Source organism: Syngnathus leptorhynchus, chromosome 17 (genome assembly GCF_054491065.1).
Source record: "Syngnathus leptorhynchus isolate UIUO chromosome 17, UIUO_Slep, whole genome shotgun sequence".
NCBI classification, from domain to species: domain Eukaryota; kingdom Metazoa; phylum Chordata; class Actinopteri; order Syngnathiformes; family Syngnathidae; genus Syngnathus; species Syngnathus leptorhynchus.
In genome coordinates, this window is record NC_141211.1 from 6,962,194 (window position 1) to 6,979,528 (window position 17,335).

At 43.7% G+C, this 17,335-nt stretch overlaps 2 protein-coding genes across 6 annotated transcripts in view; one reads left to right on the plus strand and one right to left on the minus strand.

Annotated features, from left to right (window-relative positions):
- Positions 1-263: 263 nt before the first annotated feature.
- On the minus strand, positions 264-15,571 carry cxxc5a (CXXC finger protein 5a). 4 transcript variants are annotated; one of them, XM_085936021.1, is made up of 3 exons: positions 15,467-15,571; positions 8,858-9,862; positions 264-2,053 (listed from the first exon to the last, which is right to left on the minus strand). In XM_085936021.1, exons 2-3 carry the CDS (start codon positions 9,650-9,652, stop codon positions 2,009-2,011), a joined length of 840 nt encoding a protein of 279 aa, XP_085792147.1. In that variant the 5' UTR covers positions 9,653-9,862; positions 15,467-15,571; the 3' UTR covers positions 264-2,008. The 4 variants fall into 4 exon arrangements, with proteins under 4 accessions (XP_085792147.1, XP_085792146.1, XP_085792145.1 ...); XM_085936020.1 differs by having other exon boundaries at positions 15,254-15,563; XM_085936019.1 differs by lacking the exon at positions 15,467-15,571 and adding an exon at positions 14,822-14,855 and having other exon boundaries at positions 264-2,050.
- LOC147043497 (protein phosphatase 3 catalytic subunit alpha-like) overlaps positions 3,853-17,335 on the plus strand; it is a 34,141-nt gene continuing 20,658 nt past the window's right edge. Inside the window, exons 1-2 of one of the 2 annotated variants that reach the window (XM_085936016.1) lie at positions 3,853-3,983; positions 4,479-4,552. The gene's annotated coding sequence lies outside the window, so the exon portion shown is untranslated. The remainder of the gene's footprint in view (positions 3,984-4,478; positions 4,553-17,335) is intronic. The other variant, XM_085936017.1, reaches the window with a different exon arrangement.

Here is a 17,335-nt window from a genome sequence, read left to right on the forward strand (position 1 = left end):
AAAGGGAGGCGGGGGGATACAGCCACTCTCTCCAACTCTGCTCGCCAAGCTGATCACGAGCTCGTACGCCATACTGGGCCTTCCGCCGTGGATGTGCGCTAATTAAAAACACTCAGCACCACGGCTTCAGCGGAGCTCTGCATCACTACCTAGATGTGTGAGAGACAGAAAGAGAGAGAGAGAGAGAGAGAGAGAGAGAGAGAGAGAGAGAGAGAGAGAGAGAGAGAGAGAGAGAGAGAGAGAGAGAGAGAGAGAGAGGGAGAGACTACGGAGCTGTGAGAAAAAACAAAAACTGAAAAAATACAAAAGAAAAACATCAGCTAGAATCATCACTTTGCAGGAAATGGAAATTTACTCCAGCGTCACAGACCTGAGTCATTAGAATTCGTAATTACACTAAGACCCGTGTGAGATTGGCCACATGTTGAAGCTTTTCACTTGTCCTGAGCCCAACTTTACTTCTTTGACTCTTCGTTAATGCGTCGCATGTGTAGAAGGAAACAGACAACATTCTATTTAGGCTTCTTTAGCAGCGTCAGTGCTCAAGCCCGAGGTTGTGCAATTTGTTAATCAACATGGTTTTCAGGAAAAAAGTGGTTGTCTATACGGAAAGTTGCCAAAATATGTTTTGTATTTTCTCTAGATTTTTGTAACATTTCTCATCATGGGAATATGACAAGAAGATGAAGAAGTTATACCAAAGTGTATTTTTTCTAGACTCCAGTCTACATATGTGCAGTGTATCTTGACAGAAATTACATTTCAGCTTTCACACCTGTCAGTCAAGATTTAGTGTTGTGATGTTAGCCGTGGTGGCCGCCGCATGATGCAATTGCGGTTAGCATATCAGCCTTACGGTTCAAGGTTCGAATCTCAGCTCTGGCCTTCCTGCGCGGCGTTTACGTGTTCTCCCCTTGAAAATATGTTACTCGGAACTCCACTTGTACACTTAACGAAGGTGTTGCGATGCTAACAGTGATGACATTTTTTTTCCTATTGCATTCTCTCGAATGGAATTTTTTTTTTTTTTTTTTTTTAAATCCAATGAGTTGGTCTTTAAAAAGACAAAGTTAGCAAACATTCCAATTGTACATTCGACATGAATACATGCATTCCTCTTTATTCACAAAAACCAGTCCAATTTTCTAAACAAATACAAAGATTGGTTATTCTTAAGAGCTGCAGCTACCCGGCAACGTAACAAAAATCATGAAAATAGAACAAATAAACAAATACAAAAAAAATAAATGTTTCAGTGCGTTCAGTAGGGTAGACTCAGAGCAAGTGCTGTCTCTTAGTGCTATCGGCCGGATAGCATGCTATGGGGCATGCTCAGTAGGGGCCAACGTAGTTTGGAAATGCAGACGAGGGCTGATGATGACGGAGGACGTTTCAGCGGAGTCTCCGCTTCTGTTTCCGGTATGGATCTGAACTTTTACAGCATCCGAATGTGAAAATCTGTCGCTTAACCATTTGGTTGTTTGTCAATGGTTAAATGGTTTAACCATTATTTCAGTAACATAATGGTAAAGAATTACAAGAATGTTTGCCATTAGCCACTAGTTTTAAAATATGTAGCTGTAAAAGTACATTCTCTACACAAGTACTGTATCTTTCCACACATGAACAACATTAACACCAAACACAGAAATTAGTTGATTGTCCACACTGGGGCCCATCATTTCTGCTTCTGGCAATAAACAGTTCAGTGTTCAGGCGACATGGAAAAAAAAGCTGCTGGAAAAAGGACAAAAGGTACCAAAATGGAAACATAGAAAAGGGAATTAAAGTTTCCGTAGATGCTTTTCTTCACGCTTCATTTTTGGTTCAAGGAATAAGTCCATTAGCCCGTTTTTCTGCTTTGTTTTTGTTTGTTTTTACCATTTAAGTATTTTTTTTTTCCTTTTTGTCATGTATTTATAAGCCAGTGTCTGTTTTGCGGAGACAATCCAAGAGTTGGCATTGCACTTGATGGCAGAGCTTTGGGTACGGGAGTGGAGGAGAAGTCCTACTGGAACCACCGGAACGCCGCTCCTGTAGGAAGCATCACCTTCTTGGAAAAACAGAAGAGGAGAGGGGGGTGGAGGGTGGGGCGGGATAGAACAGGAAAGAGAAGTTGCAAATTACTCGTGAAAAAAGGTGCACTTTAGAGCATATATTATATATTGGAGCATATATATTGGGAATAGTTCAACATTGGTCCCATTGGACCATGGGAAATCTCCTTAACTAGTGAAAAGCTTATTAAGAAAAAAAGAAAGATATACAGCTATGAGTCACATAACTGGTGTGGGGGGGAAAAAAAAAAGGAAATTATTCATTTTGGTCTCGTAATATCACAGAATCCTTGGAGTTGAACAGAGGTGTGTAGACTTTTTATATTCACTTGTTTAGTATTGCATCCTTACTTTGCTTGTTCTCTTACTGTAGCCTACACCAAGGTGGTACAATGTTTTTTTTCAACATATTTATTTAACATATTGAATGACTTTAATGTTGTTTTTATTGGTTTGACTGCTCTCAGATTTTCAAATTTAGGGAGTGAAACTGGCTTGTTTGCTATTTCGGTTCATAAATGACATGCCACTCTCAGGCTTGAGTGTATGAGCCATTAGACGCCGGGAAAAGCTTCACACAAAAAACGATAGGCCACATTTATTATTTAGCCACCACACGGGTGGCTCTCCCACGCCATCATTAACGACGATGCCACTCTCCGGCGCTGCCGCAACCTCCTTCGCTGTGGCTATCTGCACGACAGGAGCGGCACACGTGCACACTGTTGGCAGCAAAAGTGTGCTGAGGTCCGCCAATCAGTACGGACAAAGACACGATCAGCAGCATCCTGAAAAGTCCAAGTCACTCATGCACCCACACACTCTCTCACAACAAAGCCAAAATGTATTTGAGTACAGTCACACACCTCCACATTCGCTGGCATGACTCCTGAAGTCACACCATACAGTGAGAAATTCTCATGCGTGATGCATTCAAGTTCACGTTTTTTTATCGCAACTGACATTTTAAGGATTCGGGCATGGGAATAAAAGGATGCGTGGCTTGCAAATCGGCCCCCGGAAAGGCCATTTAAACCCGACATACACTATGTGCTATACATATTATTTGTGCTGACAAAATATTGATCTATCCACCCCATTCTCTTGACAGGGCAAATACTGCAGATGTTCAAAAAGCACTTCTTTTTGAAGGCTGAGCACCCAAGAAGTTGTATATTTTTGAAAACATCACTTCACAAGGAGAATACATTTCATGGAAAATTGTGTTGCTTCATTGTTACCCCTAAAAATCCCAACAGTCCTCTCAACATGATAAATAGAATCAAAACACCAACACGTCATGATTTCTGTACGAATCATTGAATTTAGTCTTAAATCATGAGGCCAGAATGGTTGAAATAATTGGGCGGTTCGGTGGAGCACTGGGTAGTACGTCCACCTCACAGTTAGGAGGGTGCGGGTTCGATTCCACCTCCGGCCCTCCCTGTGTGGAGTTTGCATGTTCTCCCCGTGTCCGCGTGGGTTTTCTCCGGGCCCTCCGGTTTCCTCCCACATCCCCAAAACATGCTTGGTAGGCCGATTGAAGACTCTAAATTGTCCCTAGGTATGAGTGCGAGTGCGGATGGTTGTTCGTCTCGGTGTGTTCTGCGATTGGCTGGCAACCGGTTCAGGGTGTCCCTCGCCTACTGCCCGATGACGGCTGGGATACGTTCCAGCACGCCCGCGACCCCCGTGGGGACAAAGCGGTTCAGAAAATGGATGGATGGTTGAAATAATTTGCCAATCAGGCACATATAAAGGCAGCCTTTCCCAGTTGCTCGGGTCCTTTGTTCAACGAAGGAGTCAGCAGGTGAGAACACTTGGAACAACCATAATCAGAAAGAACATATTTGCACCCTTCAAAATGTTATTCTAAATGAGCAAAAGTGCAACCATTTCAGCCAAGAAGCTAGTCTTGCATGCTAGGTAATGCATGATTTTAAATTTCTTTTTTTTTTTTTTTACAATTGTAATTGGTCAAATGAACTGTCAAAGTACATGGCTTTACTTGTGCAGCTTCAGTCTGTTGTTTAAGGGACATAACAGCAGCCCTCACTGGAGTCCCCCCCCACCCCACACACACACACAAACACACGTGGGGCAAGGTGATCTTCCAAATATTTGCAGCTTGGAAGCACATACCGCAGGTCAAATGTTTTCAACGTGGATAATGAACTGTTTTATATTAATGGGCATCATGTATTTGGCAAAGTGATTGACTGATTGACTTCCACTGGGTTGCTTTCTGGTAAACATGCAGTGGTGTGAAAAAGTTGATAAAAACAGTGCCCATATTTTAAAAGAATACCAGCAAATGAGAAATATGAAGCATAATGTAAGACTCACAGGGAGCATATTGCTAAAATCATTTTACGATCTGTGTTGTTAACCCCTCATGTGTCTCTGTGACGACCTTTCTAGAGAAGCACTTAGCCGGTGAGACAGCCAGGAGGACAGCAGCAACATCTGGCGCCGCCACAGATGTCAAAAAGCCGGTAAGGTCTGGATTTAGTATGTCGTAATACGTGGCGAGAAAAGCACATTCATCAGATGAACTTTAACTGCTGTATTTTCTCATTAACTGCGTACAATCAATGGTAAATGGCAGTAAATACTGGCGGGTAAAAAAAATGTTTTTCCCACTATCGCTGATTGCGCCAGTTCAAGTAGATGCGATCTGAGGGGGTAACGTAGCCAGTCACTACAATCAATGTTTCTTTTTCCCCCCCAAAAACAAGATGAGCACATTTGTCTTTTCATAGCACAACAATTTGTCGACCATATCTCACGGAAGTGGGTATTACTCTGTAGTCTGTTCACTAATTGCTTCTACAGTGAGCTAATTTCAACTTGTAATGACATTTCAGAGTAAAGTGCATGTTGTTACGCATAGAAATTCCTTTCAACCAATTAAAGCCGCCGTGAATCTGACTTTTAGCTCAGACTATTTTTTTTTTTTCTATTCCAGACGCCGCCTTTAGTAAATCTTGTTCTTCCTCACAGCCATCTTTCTCCTTGATTCTTCTTGTAACTTATTGCTCAGTGTGCTCAGCAGCGTGCCCAACATGTCCCACATGTGTCTTGGTGCCAGTCGGCATGCCTGTCACTTTGCATGAGCCTCTGCTGCCCAACATTTTGGGTGCAGGAAAGGAAAGTTCTTGAGGCTATAATCATTCAGACAACTGTCATCTCACAAAGTAGCCGCAAATATTCAAACTGTACCAACTAGAGCATCGGTGTCAAACTCAAGGCCCGGGGGGCCGATACGGCCCGCCACATCATTTTATGTGGCCCGCAAAGACAAATTTTACAACTACTTTGTGTCATTACTAAAATTACTAAAATAGAAACATTGCAAGAAATTATTATTACCATTTGTCTTTTTTTAAATATTTGCGTTTTTTTTTTTACAAGTCTCTGATTTCAAAACGAATTATTCAGCAGTTTGTTGTGTAGCCTATACTGTATGTATACAGAAGACGTTGACAGGGATAATGGCCTTCCGAGGGAAACTATGACTATGATGAAAAATGAATTTGACACCCCTGACCTAGAGCTACAAATCTATATTAACGACCGATGTATGAAAAGTTTCAATGAATTGAACAGAAAGTGACACCACTTTCACATACGCAACACAAGCCAAACAGCTATGCCTTCCCACATGTCTCTATCAAACGTTGCATTCTTCGAATAAATCCAGACGTTCTGCGCCAGCGAGCGGCGAGGTGGCAAAGGCCTCTGCATGCAAACTCCCCCTCACTTGCTGATTTTACGCTCCTCTTTGAGCTGCCGTCAACACCCTGAAATTAAGCATCTCGCTCGCCGGACTGAGCTTCTTGGAAGCATGCGGGACAACCTTTTCATGCAAATGCAGTAAAATGACATTTTGCATATAAACCAAAACAATATAGTCACCACAATGTTAACTTTGCGGGAACTTCTATTTTAATTATTTGAGGCAACGTCACTAGATTATCTCAGAGCCTTGTGCTTTATTATAGAATCATATTCTCATATACAAATGGAAACATTTTTATGAACTAGATTTCTCAGTTATGGCTTGGTCTTGACCTTTTAGTTCCCCTTGAATTTTAAAGGGGACATAATATAGAAATGTGACTTTTAATTGCTCTTTTATGAATATATGGGGCTCTGATGCGCCTGCCCACCCACCAAGTGAAAAATTACGCAACCAAGTACTTATTCTATCTTCCCATGTATAAAAATTAGTCTAAAAGATAACCGTTGTGAATTTTCTGCTAAAAGAGTTTGGCTATTTTTTTTTATAGCTCCCAGCTCAGTTGTCTTAAAGCATTATCGGATATTCGGTCAAGTTGTTTTTTTTGTCAACTGTATGCACCACGTGTGCAAATCGGCCACACTTGTGATTCTCAAACCTTTTACACTTTTTACATATTTTAGCATTACCTCTTATTATTTAGATAGTAAGCTAGCTAGGTAAGCAGCTTTTCCCTCCTGCGGTGTCTAGTTTCTCTGGACTGAACACGTTGACGGGAAGCAGTAAGAAAAACAGACTATTCTTCCCGAATGCAGCAACCGGTCATGCATCTGGTCATTTGACATTTGGCGTGCGCTGATGACGTCTCTGCGCAGGGCAGGCTGTGTTTTGTGATCCAAACACCTGCAGGACAAGAGCTGTTGACTTAATAACAAAGCCTGCTAAGACAAGACATAGTTTTGCCGGCGGGAAGTTGTGTTACGGTGAAATCGCTGCTGCAACATTTTTTTTAAACACAGTGGTGAGATTTTGTTTTATCGTTATTACAGAGATATTGAGGTGTCCCTGTTATATCGAAATACAGTCACGATCTATTTTCATATTTACACGCGGGACAATAAGTGGACCCCTTGTGTGTAGATATGATGTAATCACATGGCTTCATTTTCGTTTTTCTCTTTCTCTCAACCGCTTTCCCCTCTTGACCCTCATTTGTCATCTTGGGTGACACCGGTGTCTCTTTAGTCTAACTCACTGCTCAATTACTTTACAACATGTGTACATTATTTTACAACATCGGGGCCTATGGTGTTTTTTTTTTTTCCCCCCCCTGTCATTAGGAGAGGATTATAACATAACCTAATCCTTTAATAACATTCATTAGAGTTTTGTTATGCTGAATTTATCTAATTAAATGAAAATGCAACATAAAGAGGGACATATGCTTCACGGGTACACTTAAATGTGATGACAAATGACATTTGGATGAATATAGATTTCTGTAATTAATGAATAAGCACTCCTACTTGTGCCAGTTAGGCAACTATTAAACCCTGCAGGTTTATGATATCATTAAAGTCTATTTCATATAATTGAAGCGCCGTTGGACTGTGACGTTGCGAGCTACGTGATGACCCGTATCGGCATCAGCGTTCATGAATATTCAAGCTTCCCTTTGTTGCTCCGGCATCACTGGTGTGAACATCAGGTTAATTACCATGACCCCATCGCTTGCAAATCATCAATTAAGACCACATCCCCTCTAGTTACACTAAAATAGTCCCAAAGTAGACGGAAATAATCAGTCAGTGATGTCTTTCAAACTTGCCAGCAACCCTTTTTTAAGGGCATATGAGTCACTACATAGAATTTAAACAAAAGGTAAAAAAAAAAAATTCCATGTTCGCCGTTGTAGTGGGTAAGAGTTTGCAGAAGGCCAGTTTCTGTGTCGCAGTGCTCAAAGCAAAGTCCTTAAATGCATAGTTTAGGTTGAGTGAGTTTGCTGTGGAAGATCTTGAGGGCGCGATCCCATAAAACCAGTTTTAGGATGAACAACAACAAAGTTATACGGAGATCGACTCTCCAGGTGTCCCGATACATTTGACCATATAATCTATATTTAGACTCATTAAATCGCCAATAACAAGCACTACACCCTTCCACAAAGGAACAAAGCAGTCTTTGTTTTATAACAAAGTAAGTGATTCTCTCATCAACTGATAAGCAGCGTTCGTTTTCTTTTTCGATGAGAACATCTGCCAAAATTAATTTCACGATCGGTCATTCTGTCACCGCAGCCATGCTTGGTTAAGCCACCGAGAGCGACGGAGGTAAAGGGCAGTATATTTTTTTCTGAGGCCATTTAGATGAGCGGGAGTGTCACCGGAGAGAAGGACAGGGGCAGCAAAAGAGGGGAGGGGAGGGGGGGGGGGGGGGGGGCACGTGTGCCATGCTGACACCTGGTGCTCCAGATGACGGCTCCAAGGCCAGATGGACCACATTACATGCACACGCACGTCCTTACGCACACCTACACACAAACACATACTGTACACAATTACCATCACTTTGCCAACTAACGCTACATTTTTTCCGCCCGCTTTGGCCAAAATATTAACATGCATGTGTAAGCAGGACGTGAGCAAACTGAAAATTCCCAAATGGAAGTTTTTCGACCTTAACCAACTCCCACGGTGCGTGATGGGTGAGGTTATGATGATGGTACACAAACCTCACACCACCTGTCACAACTTCTTCCCGCAACCTCAGATGCCACTCACCTAAACCCCATCCGACACCATTAATGCACGAATCCAATGGCTGGTTGCTGTTTTAGATGCTTGCATGCACAAGAGAACATTTATTTATTTATTTATTTATTTATTTATTTATTTTATTTCATTTTTCATTTCTCATTTCAGTATATATACACACACACTTTTTATTTGATTTAATTTATTACAATTATTATTATTATTTAGTTTATTTTTTTATTGATTTTTATTGATGTATTGACATCATCGAAGCAATTCCTCATTGATGGCCCACACCTTCTTACCTCCAAAGCAGCAGAGGGCTTCTTCTTCAGTTCCTCACATTTTCGAAACTTGCAGATCTGATGGCCCGTCTTGCGATTCCGGCAGCTGCTACACTGCTCACAGTTAATCCGCCGCCGGCAAGGTGGGCACATGCCACAACGTTTTCGCTTCTTTTTCCCGGAGTTGATAGCGGAGGCCAGCTCGTTCTGCGCCGGGTATTCGGTCAGGCCGGCCATGTGCAGCGCGCTGTCCGCGAGAAACACTCCAGCCGGCGTCATGATGAAAAGGCCCGGGTTGAAGGGGAAGCCGCCCCCTACTCCATATGGGAAGTCAACAGGACCACCTACGGCGTCCGTGACAGACGTACCCTCCAAATCGCTAGCCCCCGAGCCCGCGTCTCCTCCGCCAACTCCCACTCCCATGCCCCCAGGCAGAAGCATGTGCTCCATACCGGCCCGCTTTAATAACGCGGCTGCCTGGGCAAAGTGCAGCAAGCCATTCTGTCCCTCCAGAACCTGTTCCAGGGTCCGGTCCAATTTGGCCGCTGCCAGTGCCGAGACAGTGGGCTGGGGTGGCGGAGGTGCTTGAGGCTTGGCCGTGTGGCTCTTTGTCTCACGGTTGTCTTTGTGTCCATTGGTGGTGGCGGAGGAGACCGCCGTGTACTGCGAAAGCGTGCGGGAGTTCTTAAGGCTCCTGTTTAAGGGGGCGCTGATGATGCCACTGCGGTTCCTGCGTTCGATAACAGGAGAGTCCTGTTTGCAGCTACCCCGCTCCAGGTCTTCAGTCCGGCCCCCCTGGGACAGCCTGCTCGACATGGTCCGGAGCGTATGCGCCGCCTGGGTTGGGGGTGAGGGTGGAAAGGGGGCAGGGACGAGAGAGGGGAACCTTTTCTTGGTCCGTTCTGTGCCCCCGGTGAGAGCGCCGCCACTCCTTGATGGACTACTCAGCCAACCGACAACAGACAGGCCTTCTGCCTGCTCGACAACTAAGCCCTCATCCACGTTCTTCCATGGGCCATCTGGAACCTTAACACATGGAGAGAAGAGAGCGGTGTGCTAATTAATCAAAATCCGCTTCGGTTCATCAAATTACAACAATATCAACACATTCTTAAATGCATCTATTTGAAGTCATGTGACAGCATGAGTTAAACTAGCAAAACTAACAGCTATTAAAGAAAAAACAGAAACATTTGTATTCGTAGGAGTGTTTCTCGTTGTTATTATACTATATGAATGAATTTGTCAGTAGCTTGCTAAAACTATGGCATTTATTGTTCAAACATAAATCTCTCCAGTAAAAGACGATCGGGTACGTCGCTCGGTATATTTTAAAGAGGGACAATTCCATTTGGTTTGATTCAACGAGCTCACATCGTATGAATCGATTTTTTTTTTTTTTATCACACCCCTCCAGTTGAATTGTTTTAGATGATTCAACAATCATTACATGGTCAATGACGTGTTCAACCTGACTAGCTAGAATAGATTCAACTAAAATATTTGGGTTTTAGTTAGGGTGAAACAATTGTGAGAGAGAAGACAATTTGTCAAGCAGGTAGAGTGAAACTCCCCACTGGACACAGACGCATTCATCCACTTGGCCTGAGATTCCTGTGGCTGCTCATCTATGAAAAGGCAAACTATGCTCGTATTCTCCTGACCTGTCCGTGTTCACAAACAAGCACGCCACCTCCCACAGAAAAGCTGAGGAAATGGCCGGGCCATTCCTTATAAGGCAAACAAAGGGAAAAGGAGGGGGAGAGGACGGCGGGCGGAGGAGGGTGGGGGTGAGCTGTGGGGGGGGGGGGGTGTCTGTGCAGTGTGTGGAAATTGGAAGGCCAGAATTAGTGGGAGGTAAAGCTTCAAAGGCAAGAGCACAGCCCCCACATTCTCACCAGCTCAGGGGGATGTGGCGCCAGCGAACCAGAGCCAGTTCCACAGCCCCTCGGCCCCATAGTTTCAGTTTCTCCCACTACGCCGCTGACCAGGGTCCGGTTTCCCCGAAGCATCTCGACGCTAATTGCATCTCCGCGCTGTTTTGCGGGTGAAAGCATAAAAGCGCTGCGAGTCATCACACAACGATACGTACGGGTTTTATATAACAGGAGACAAGAAGACTTACACGTTTAGAGCTCATTCCCCAATACTTTCATGTAGTTAAAAGCAGCTAAGTGGTTATTGATAGACATTTGAATTTCACGCACTCCGAGTTGGGATCTGGCAGCTGTGCGTCTGTACAAGTAAATCGGGCGAGCTTGGGCACTTGCCCAGCACTATTTCTTGATTAATCAAGGCCTGGGAGAATATCCAGCTCTGATCCAGCCGCTTCATCAATGTTCTAAATACATTAAACGTGTTAAAAGCCTTGAGTGTTGCAGGAGATTAATGAATTGGCATATAATCAATCACTAGAATAAATGAGTTCTCAAGTCATCTCCAAAGTGACAAAACTGGCAGTGAGGACTCATGAAAATACTTTGAAGAAAATCTCTGATCTAGTGTAATGGTTTAATTCCACCGGTCAGCTGGCCAGCTGGCCGTCTATTCTTACCGAGCCGACCGCGTGATGACGCCATACTTGGTCTTCAAATGACACGTATTGTCACTGCGGTTGTTTGAGCCCGTTAATTGATAGTGTGGATATGACGCAGCACTTTAGATACCGCTGACTTGCTCTGCGACAGTCCGGGCAACACCTTCCGATTGACAACAACGCAGCGACACGTTGGCTGGAAAGATCATCAGTAATTTCACAAATAGCTCGAATATTTGGAAGGTTGGAAACTTCATTGACTAATGTGGCTGGTCTGAATAATCATGCGCATTTCACATGTGCCTTAGGTATTCATTATATTTAATGACCAGATATTTACTACCACATTCTAATTATCTTAAAGACTTTATGACCTCAAGTGCTCTCTTTAAGTCCTTTTCAATACACAAGCATGCTCTTGTTGTAAATTATGCTCTCATTCACTTTACAGTAGACAATTTAGAAGATCATCTTTGATTTGTGGCTTTCCTGAGCTTGCTAGCTACCAAAGGGTCCCGTCAGTTGATATGGCAACGGTAATTTGTTTAGGCCTAAAAATGATCATCTCTCAAGTGTGATTTTTAAGTGTTAAGTTGTGTGGTACAATTAATTCTTTTTAGTCTTTGGATCCATCTAAAGGTGATAATATATTATGATGATGATGATGATGATGATGATGATGATGATGATGATGATGATGATGATGATGATGATGATGATGATGATTATTATTATTATTTACGACGACTCTTATTATCGGAGTTTAGATACATTTTTGTCCCCAACTAACCATATTAACAACTCTATCATGTCTGGACAAAAATGATCTCGTATATAACTCGTTACACTGCCACCTACTGGCCTGGCATGCATACAACAGCACTATCACTTCGTGAAGGTGTTACACAAGTCTACAAAGAAAAAAGGAAGTTATGAAATTCCATGCTAAGATGTTCATTTTGAATGATTACACACTTGTATGCTGCGTTGTAGTCAAGTTGGAGCAAAAGTTACTTTTGGGACTTTAAGAGCAGCACAGTGCATTGGTAGTGTTGAAGTATTTGTGTACTTTATGTTCACAGATTGTGAGTGGTCACACGCTTCTATCAGTCACAATCTCGCCACCATCAACCTTGAACGCGGGACGCAGTCTCAAACTAAACAACCTAGCGTCATTGCTTTTTCGATACTCTGGCCGCATCACTAGCTGAAGGTGTTGCTGTCCTGACGTGAACTGTCCCCCTAAACAACAAACGTCACTCCCGCGCTTCTAAATGCCAGATGAAACCAGATCATTTAGTGGCGTTTTGTACTTGAGGCCCTTTAACTCAATTTCCTGTATTACAGACATTGCTACCGTGCTTCATGTTCATATCTACACCTCTGGTTGCTGTAAGTTGACAGCGGTGTAATTATTAGTCACATATAAAGCCTTCAAACTCTTGCGTGCTGCCTCAGCATAAAACAAAAGCATATTTGCTGTATATGACAGTTTTATAAAACTGAATTGACTATATCTGATGAGTGTCAGTACAGGATTAGCAACAAGGCATACAGACCTAGATATAAATAGTAGAACTAGACACGTTCAATATGGGTCAATGACTAACCCCGTGACTCGACAAATGTGCAGATGGGTGTGGTCTTAAAGGTATGACGTAACCCGCGGATCAAAGCATCGCCGCATGTAGCACTCGTAGTCAATTCAGGGACGCCACAGTGTATTTGTGTGACTTCTGGTCATGTCTGTGGACCAAACGGAATTAAGCTGATAAACTTTGATTAATTATATTGCCGAGGTACTTGAGTTCAACTGAAGTCAATTTGGTGTCTCGTTTTCCGAGTTCTTAATTCTCCAAATCTTACATCTCCCAAATGGTGTTTCCTTGCTTTTTGATACATTTCTCTATTAGCTTGTTAGCATTTGATCTTCAAACAACTAATGTGGCTCTATCCGAGAGTAGCGACTCCACCCACCACCACTCTAATTAACAACCCGTGTGTCAATTATTCCAAAACGTCAATTTGTTGTTTACGACATTTTCTTGCCAAACCGTTTCAGTTGCCAGGCAACCGGTGAAGGCTCCAGGAAGTTACTGGTGGGCCAAGAAATACTCAGGTACATAACCCTTTGTGAAATAACTGCCAGCTTCTGGCAATGTCATCATACTCGTCACTTCCAAGTAGTATTCGCACAAATAACGAGATTGTATACGGCGCAAACTGTATACTCAGGATAGAAACTATGTCAAAAATACAAATATAACGGTTATTCTCCTGAAATGATATGTGGCAACCTTAATAAATGTTCTCGTCAAAACATTTGACTTTTATAAGACTCGGTCTGACCATGCACGCATCCATCCAATCCTCCCCATAATGACACTGCAGCCGTTGTGGGCGTTCAGTTAATGACATGCTTGACTGATCAATAAGTGATGGACAAAAGCATACCAGGGAGTGCTTGTGTTTACATATTCCTCTATCGCCTTATCTCACCTTTTAATAATCGCATCTTGGTTCGGGGCTATTGATTATTTGGCATGATAAAAATGCCAAATAACGGTTATAATTTTAGAGCTACACGATGACATAATTGATTTCTAATGAAGTTTTCTTTTGCTTATTACATCTCAGCATATCATAACAATCCCTTATGCTATGAAACGTGCCCCCTAGTGGTTAGGAAAAGCACTTAAAGGATGTCATCAGAGCAATCAAAATAGTCTCCATGGTGTTTCTTTTAGGTTTCTTGCAGAAATAAGTAACACAAATCAAACTGTATAAATATGGTGTGAAGGGATGAAATAGCAAGACGGCATTAGTTTGGATCCATGACTTTCTCAGTCTTCACCCAGCAAGACAATTAACCTCCTCCGTGGCCACAATCTCTCGAGCATTTAGCAGTAAATGGAGGAACTGACGTCACTGCGGGCACAGGTGGCGACTTATCGCAGTCAGCATTTCAAAACAAACAGCAGCGTTTTTCCCCCTTGCTACTCGACACTGGTTCAGTCCGCCACGAACTCTTGTGCAAGTGATTCAACTTGTGGAGACGCGGGAATACTTTATGCATGAGCGCGTGCGATGCACATAATGCGACCCCCCCCCCCACACACACACACACACACGCACACGCACTCCGTAGACGAGCGCGTCACATTTTCAATTCCTCCCACCTTCTGCACAAACACAAGTTAAAAAGCATGGCGACAACGATTATACTACGCGCACAGGCTCTATTCGGTAATGCGCCTCCTCCTGCATTTACGCACACAAAGTTGGAGACGCACAACCCAGAGCTTGCATAAATATACTGCACCTGGTGGTGCGTTGAAGGACACCTGAGAACTTGCTCAAGATCGGACAAAAGCTCACCGATCCGTAGCCAAGAGAGAAGGTGCCATCTGGAATGCGAAAATACTGACTTCCTGGCTGTTTTTACGCACCATTAATGTTGGTTGGTTGTGTTTGAAGGGCTGACAAAACTCAACGTTTCCACACAGAGAATCGTTTAAGTTTTCAGTAGGTCCCCATCACGCCGCGCGCATCCTTGCCACCGCCGCCGCCACATGGAAATAAAGGCGAGATTGTTCGTGACAAAGTGGGAGCAGCTCGTCAGCGGCGCCCTGACAACGCACCGCGCGAGTCGCTGGGAAATGAGCGCGCTTTTGTCTGGAGCACGGAAAGCGCATCTGCGGCACCGGCTCCCGCAGTGCCAGCTTGATCCAACATTTTTGGGGCTTTGCAGGGGAGATGACAGCCAACTTTTGGGACTTTAACAAAAGTCCGCCCCTCCGCCTCCAAACATCCATCCCACCCCTGCCGCACTTCCCATTCAATGTTATTTGTAAACACAAACCCGTATTATCGGCACCTACCAGAGCCGCTCCGAGCAGAGGAGGGTGAGGGGGGCTCCCACAGTCCGAGCGTTTCGTCCCTCAGCCTTGTCGTGCGCAATGGTGACAAAAAAAACACCCAAAAGCAGCAAGGAACGACAAGCGTCTCCCCCTCCTCCTCCTTCCACAAGTAGCCTACAGCAGCGTGTCCGTGTGATCGGAACAAACGACGAGAGAAATAAAACCAACATTCACCGTCAGTTGTTTGGCAAAGGCGGACTTTCTGTGGGGCTCGGACGCATGGGTTCCCCCCCAGCCAGCCAGCCTTCTCCGGTCCTCGCGATCCCACCTCTACAACCCCACTCGCCGAGAGGAACATGCAAACACGTTTCATAGATTTTTGGAGGTCGGAGGAAATCCCGAAGTGGACTTTTAGTGCCGCGCGACACAGGACACCGACTGCGTGTCATTGTTGCAGCAGCTTTGAAAATGGCCACTTGATTAAAAAATATTTGGAACACAAGTTTCAAACCATTATGGATATGTTCCCAAGAATAAGCGCTGTGAAGAAGCAGCATACAAATGGATCGTACCTATATTAAAACAAATGATTTAAAAGTAGATTTAAAATGCAAAATAAATAAACAAGCAATCGTTTGCAACTCATAAACACTGCGTAGAAATGTGACAGAAATTTGAAATAAATAGCAAACACACTATATGCTGAACTGAGATGCGCGTCATTTCCATAAAACCCTAAACGAGTGAACTCACTTGAGCCGAATGTGATCCACTCCCCCGCCCAGACCTTCCTTTTTCTCTCCCAGCCTCTCGCCAGAGAGTCCAGTCCGCCTCTTTGGACTGTCCCGAATGCTTGGCAGGCGTTCAGCCCAAGTGTGTGGACATGACACCGCCAGGGCGGCAGAGATTTTCCTTCGTTTCTCTCCTTCCCGATCGCAGACTGGCTGACATTGGCTAGAAAGTGGAGCAGCTCGTCAGGGACAATCAATGAGAATCGATCGAGCCGCGCGATGGAGGCTCCAGTGCTGGAACATAGCAGCTGAGGGGGAGAGAGAGGCGCGGGAGGGGGGTAGTGGACGTGTGAGAGGAGGGGGGGGGGGGGGGGGGGTACCAACCGTGACAGTGGCCAACCACCCTCCCTGCAAACAAATATTCTCTGTGGCTCGTAAACATGACACTCACTTGGCAAATACTAAAGTCAAAGGCCACCGAGTGCGTAATTACGCGCCGGCGTCGCTATTTCCCAACGCACACACAACAAATGCTGTCTCACCGACTCATTCAAACGTGTTAGTGAGTGTAAAGTGATTAATATAATTCATGTAGATTCTCAGTTCCAATTTCAGACAAATGAGCTCTTTCACAATTTGCCAACTTATTTCCCCATAAAATAAGTACATTGCCAGTAATTAACAATAAACAACAACCATAAAATGCTCTTCCACTAGAGGACAGAAGGTACAGGATAAACTAGTGTATCAACTTTTTGTGACATTTTTGTTTGAATATGTAGCTTTTTTTGTAAGAGGGGAACATGGAAACTGTACATTGACATGAACCTGTTACAAATTCAGCCGTCTGCAAATGATGGATCACGCAAGCAAGAAATGCAAAAGTACTGTAAAACTCAAGCACCACAAATTCACATTTAATGTCAAACGACATGCATGAAATATACAAGACAGTTAGTTGCAATCCGTTGCATTTTCACAACATTTTCCCGTTTTGGCTAAATGATCATAAGCAGCCAATCAGATTGCTCTAAATTGATCACTTACACTGCTGACAGCCACTAGGGGACATATTTACATGATGTCCTTGCATCACATTTTTTAAACTGAAAAACAGACTAAGTGTAAAATATTTACAGTTTTTAGAAAATAGATCATTTGGAGAAGCTGTACTGTTAACTGAAGGTATCCTCTCACTTGCTTTTCTTTGTTGACTTTCAGCTCAGCATCAGCACCTTGCAGCATCCACATGCAATTTGTCCTTCATTTTGACTTTCCCAAGTCCTTTATCCCAGCTAAGGAAAAGAGGGATATGACATTATTCAGGCAAAAAGAAGGCGGCGGCGAGTCATGCGTGGACGAGTAAGAGCAG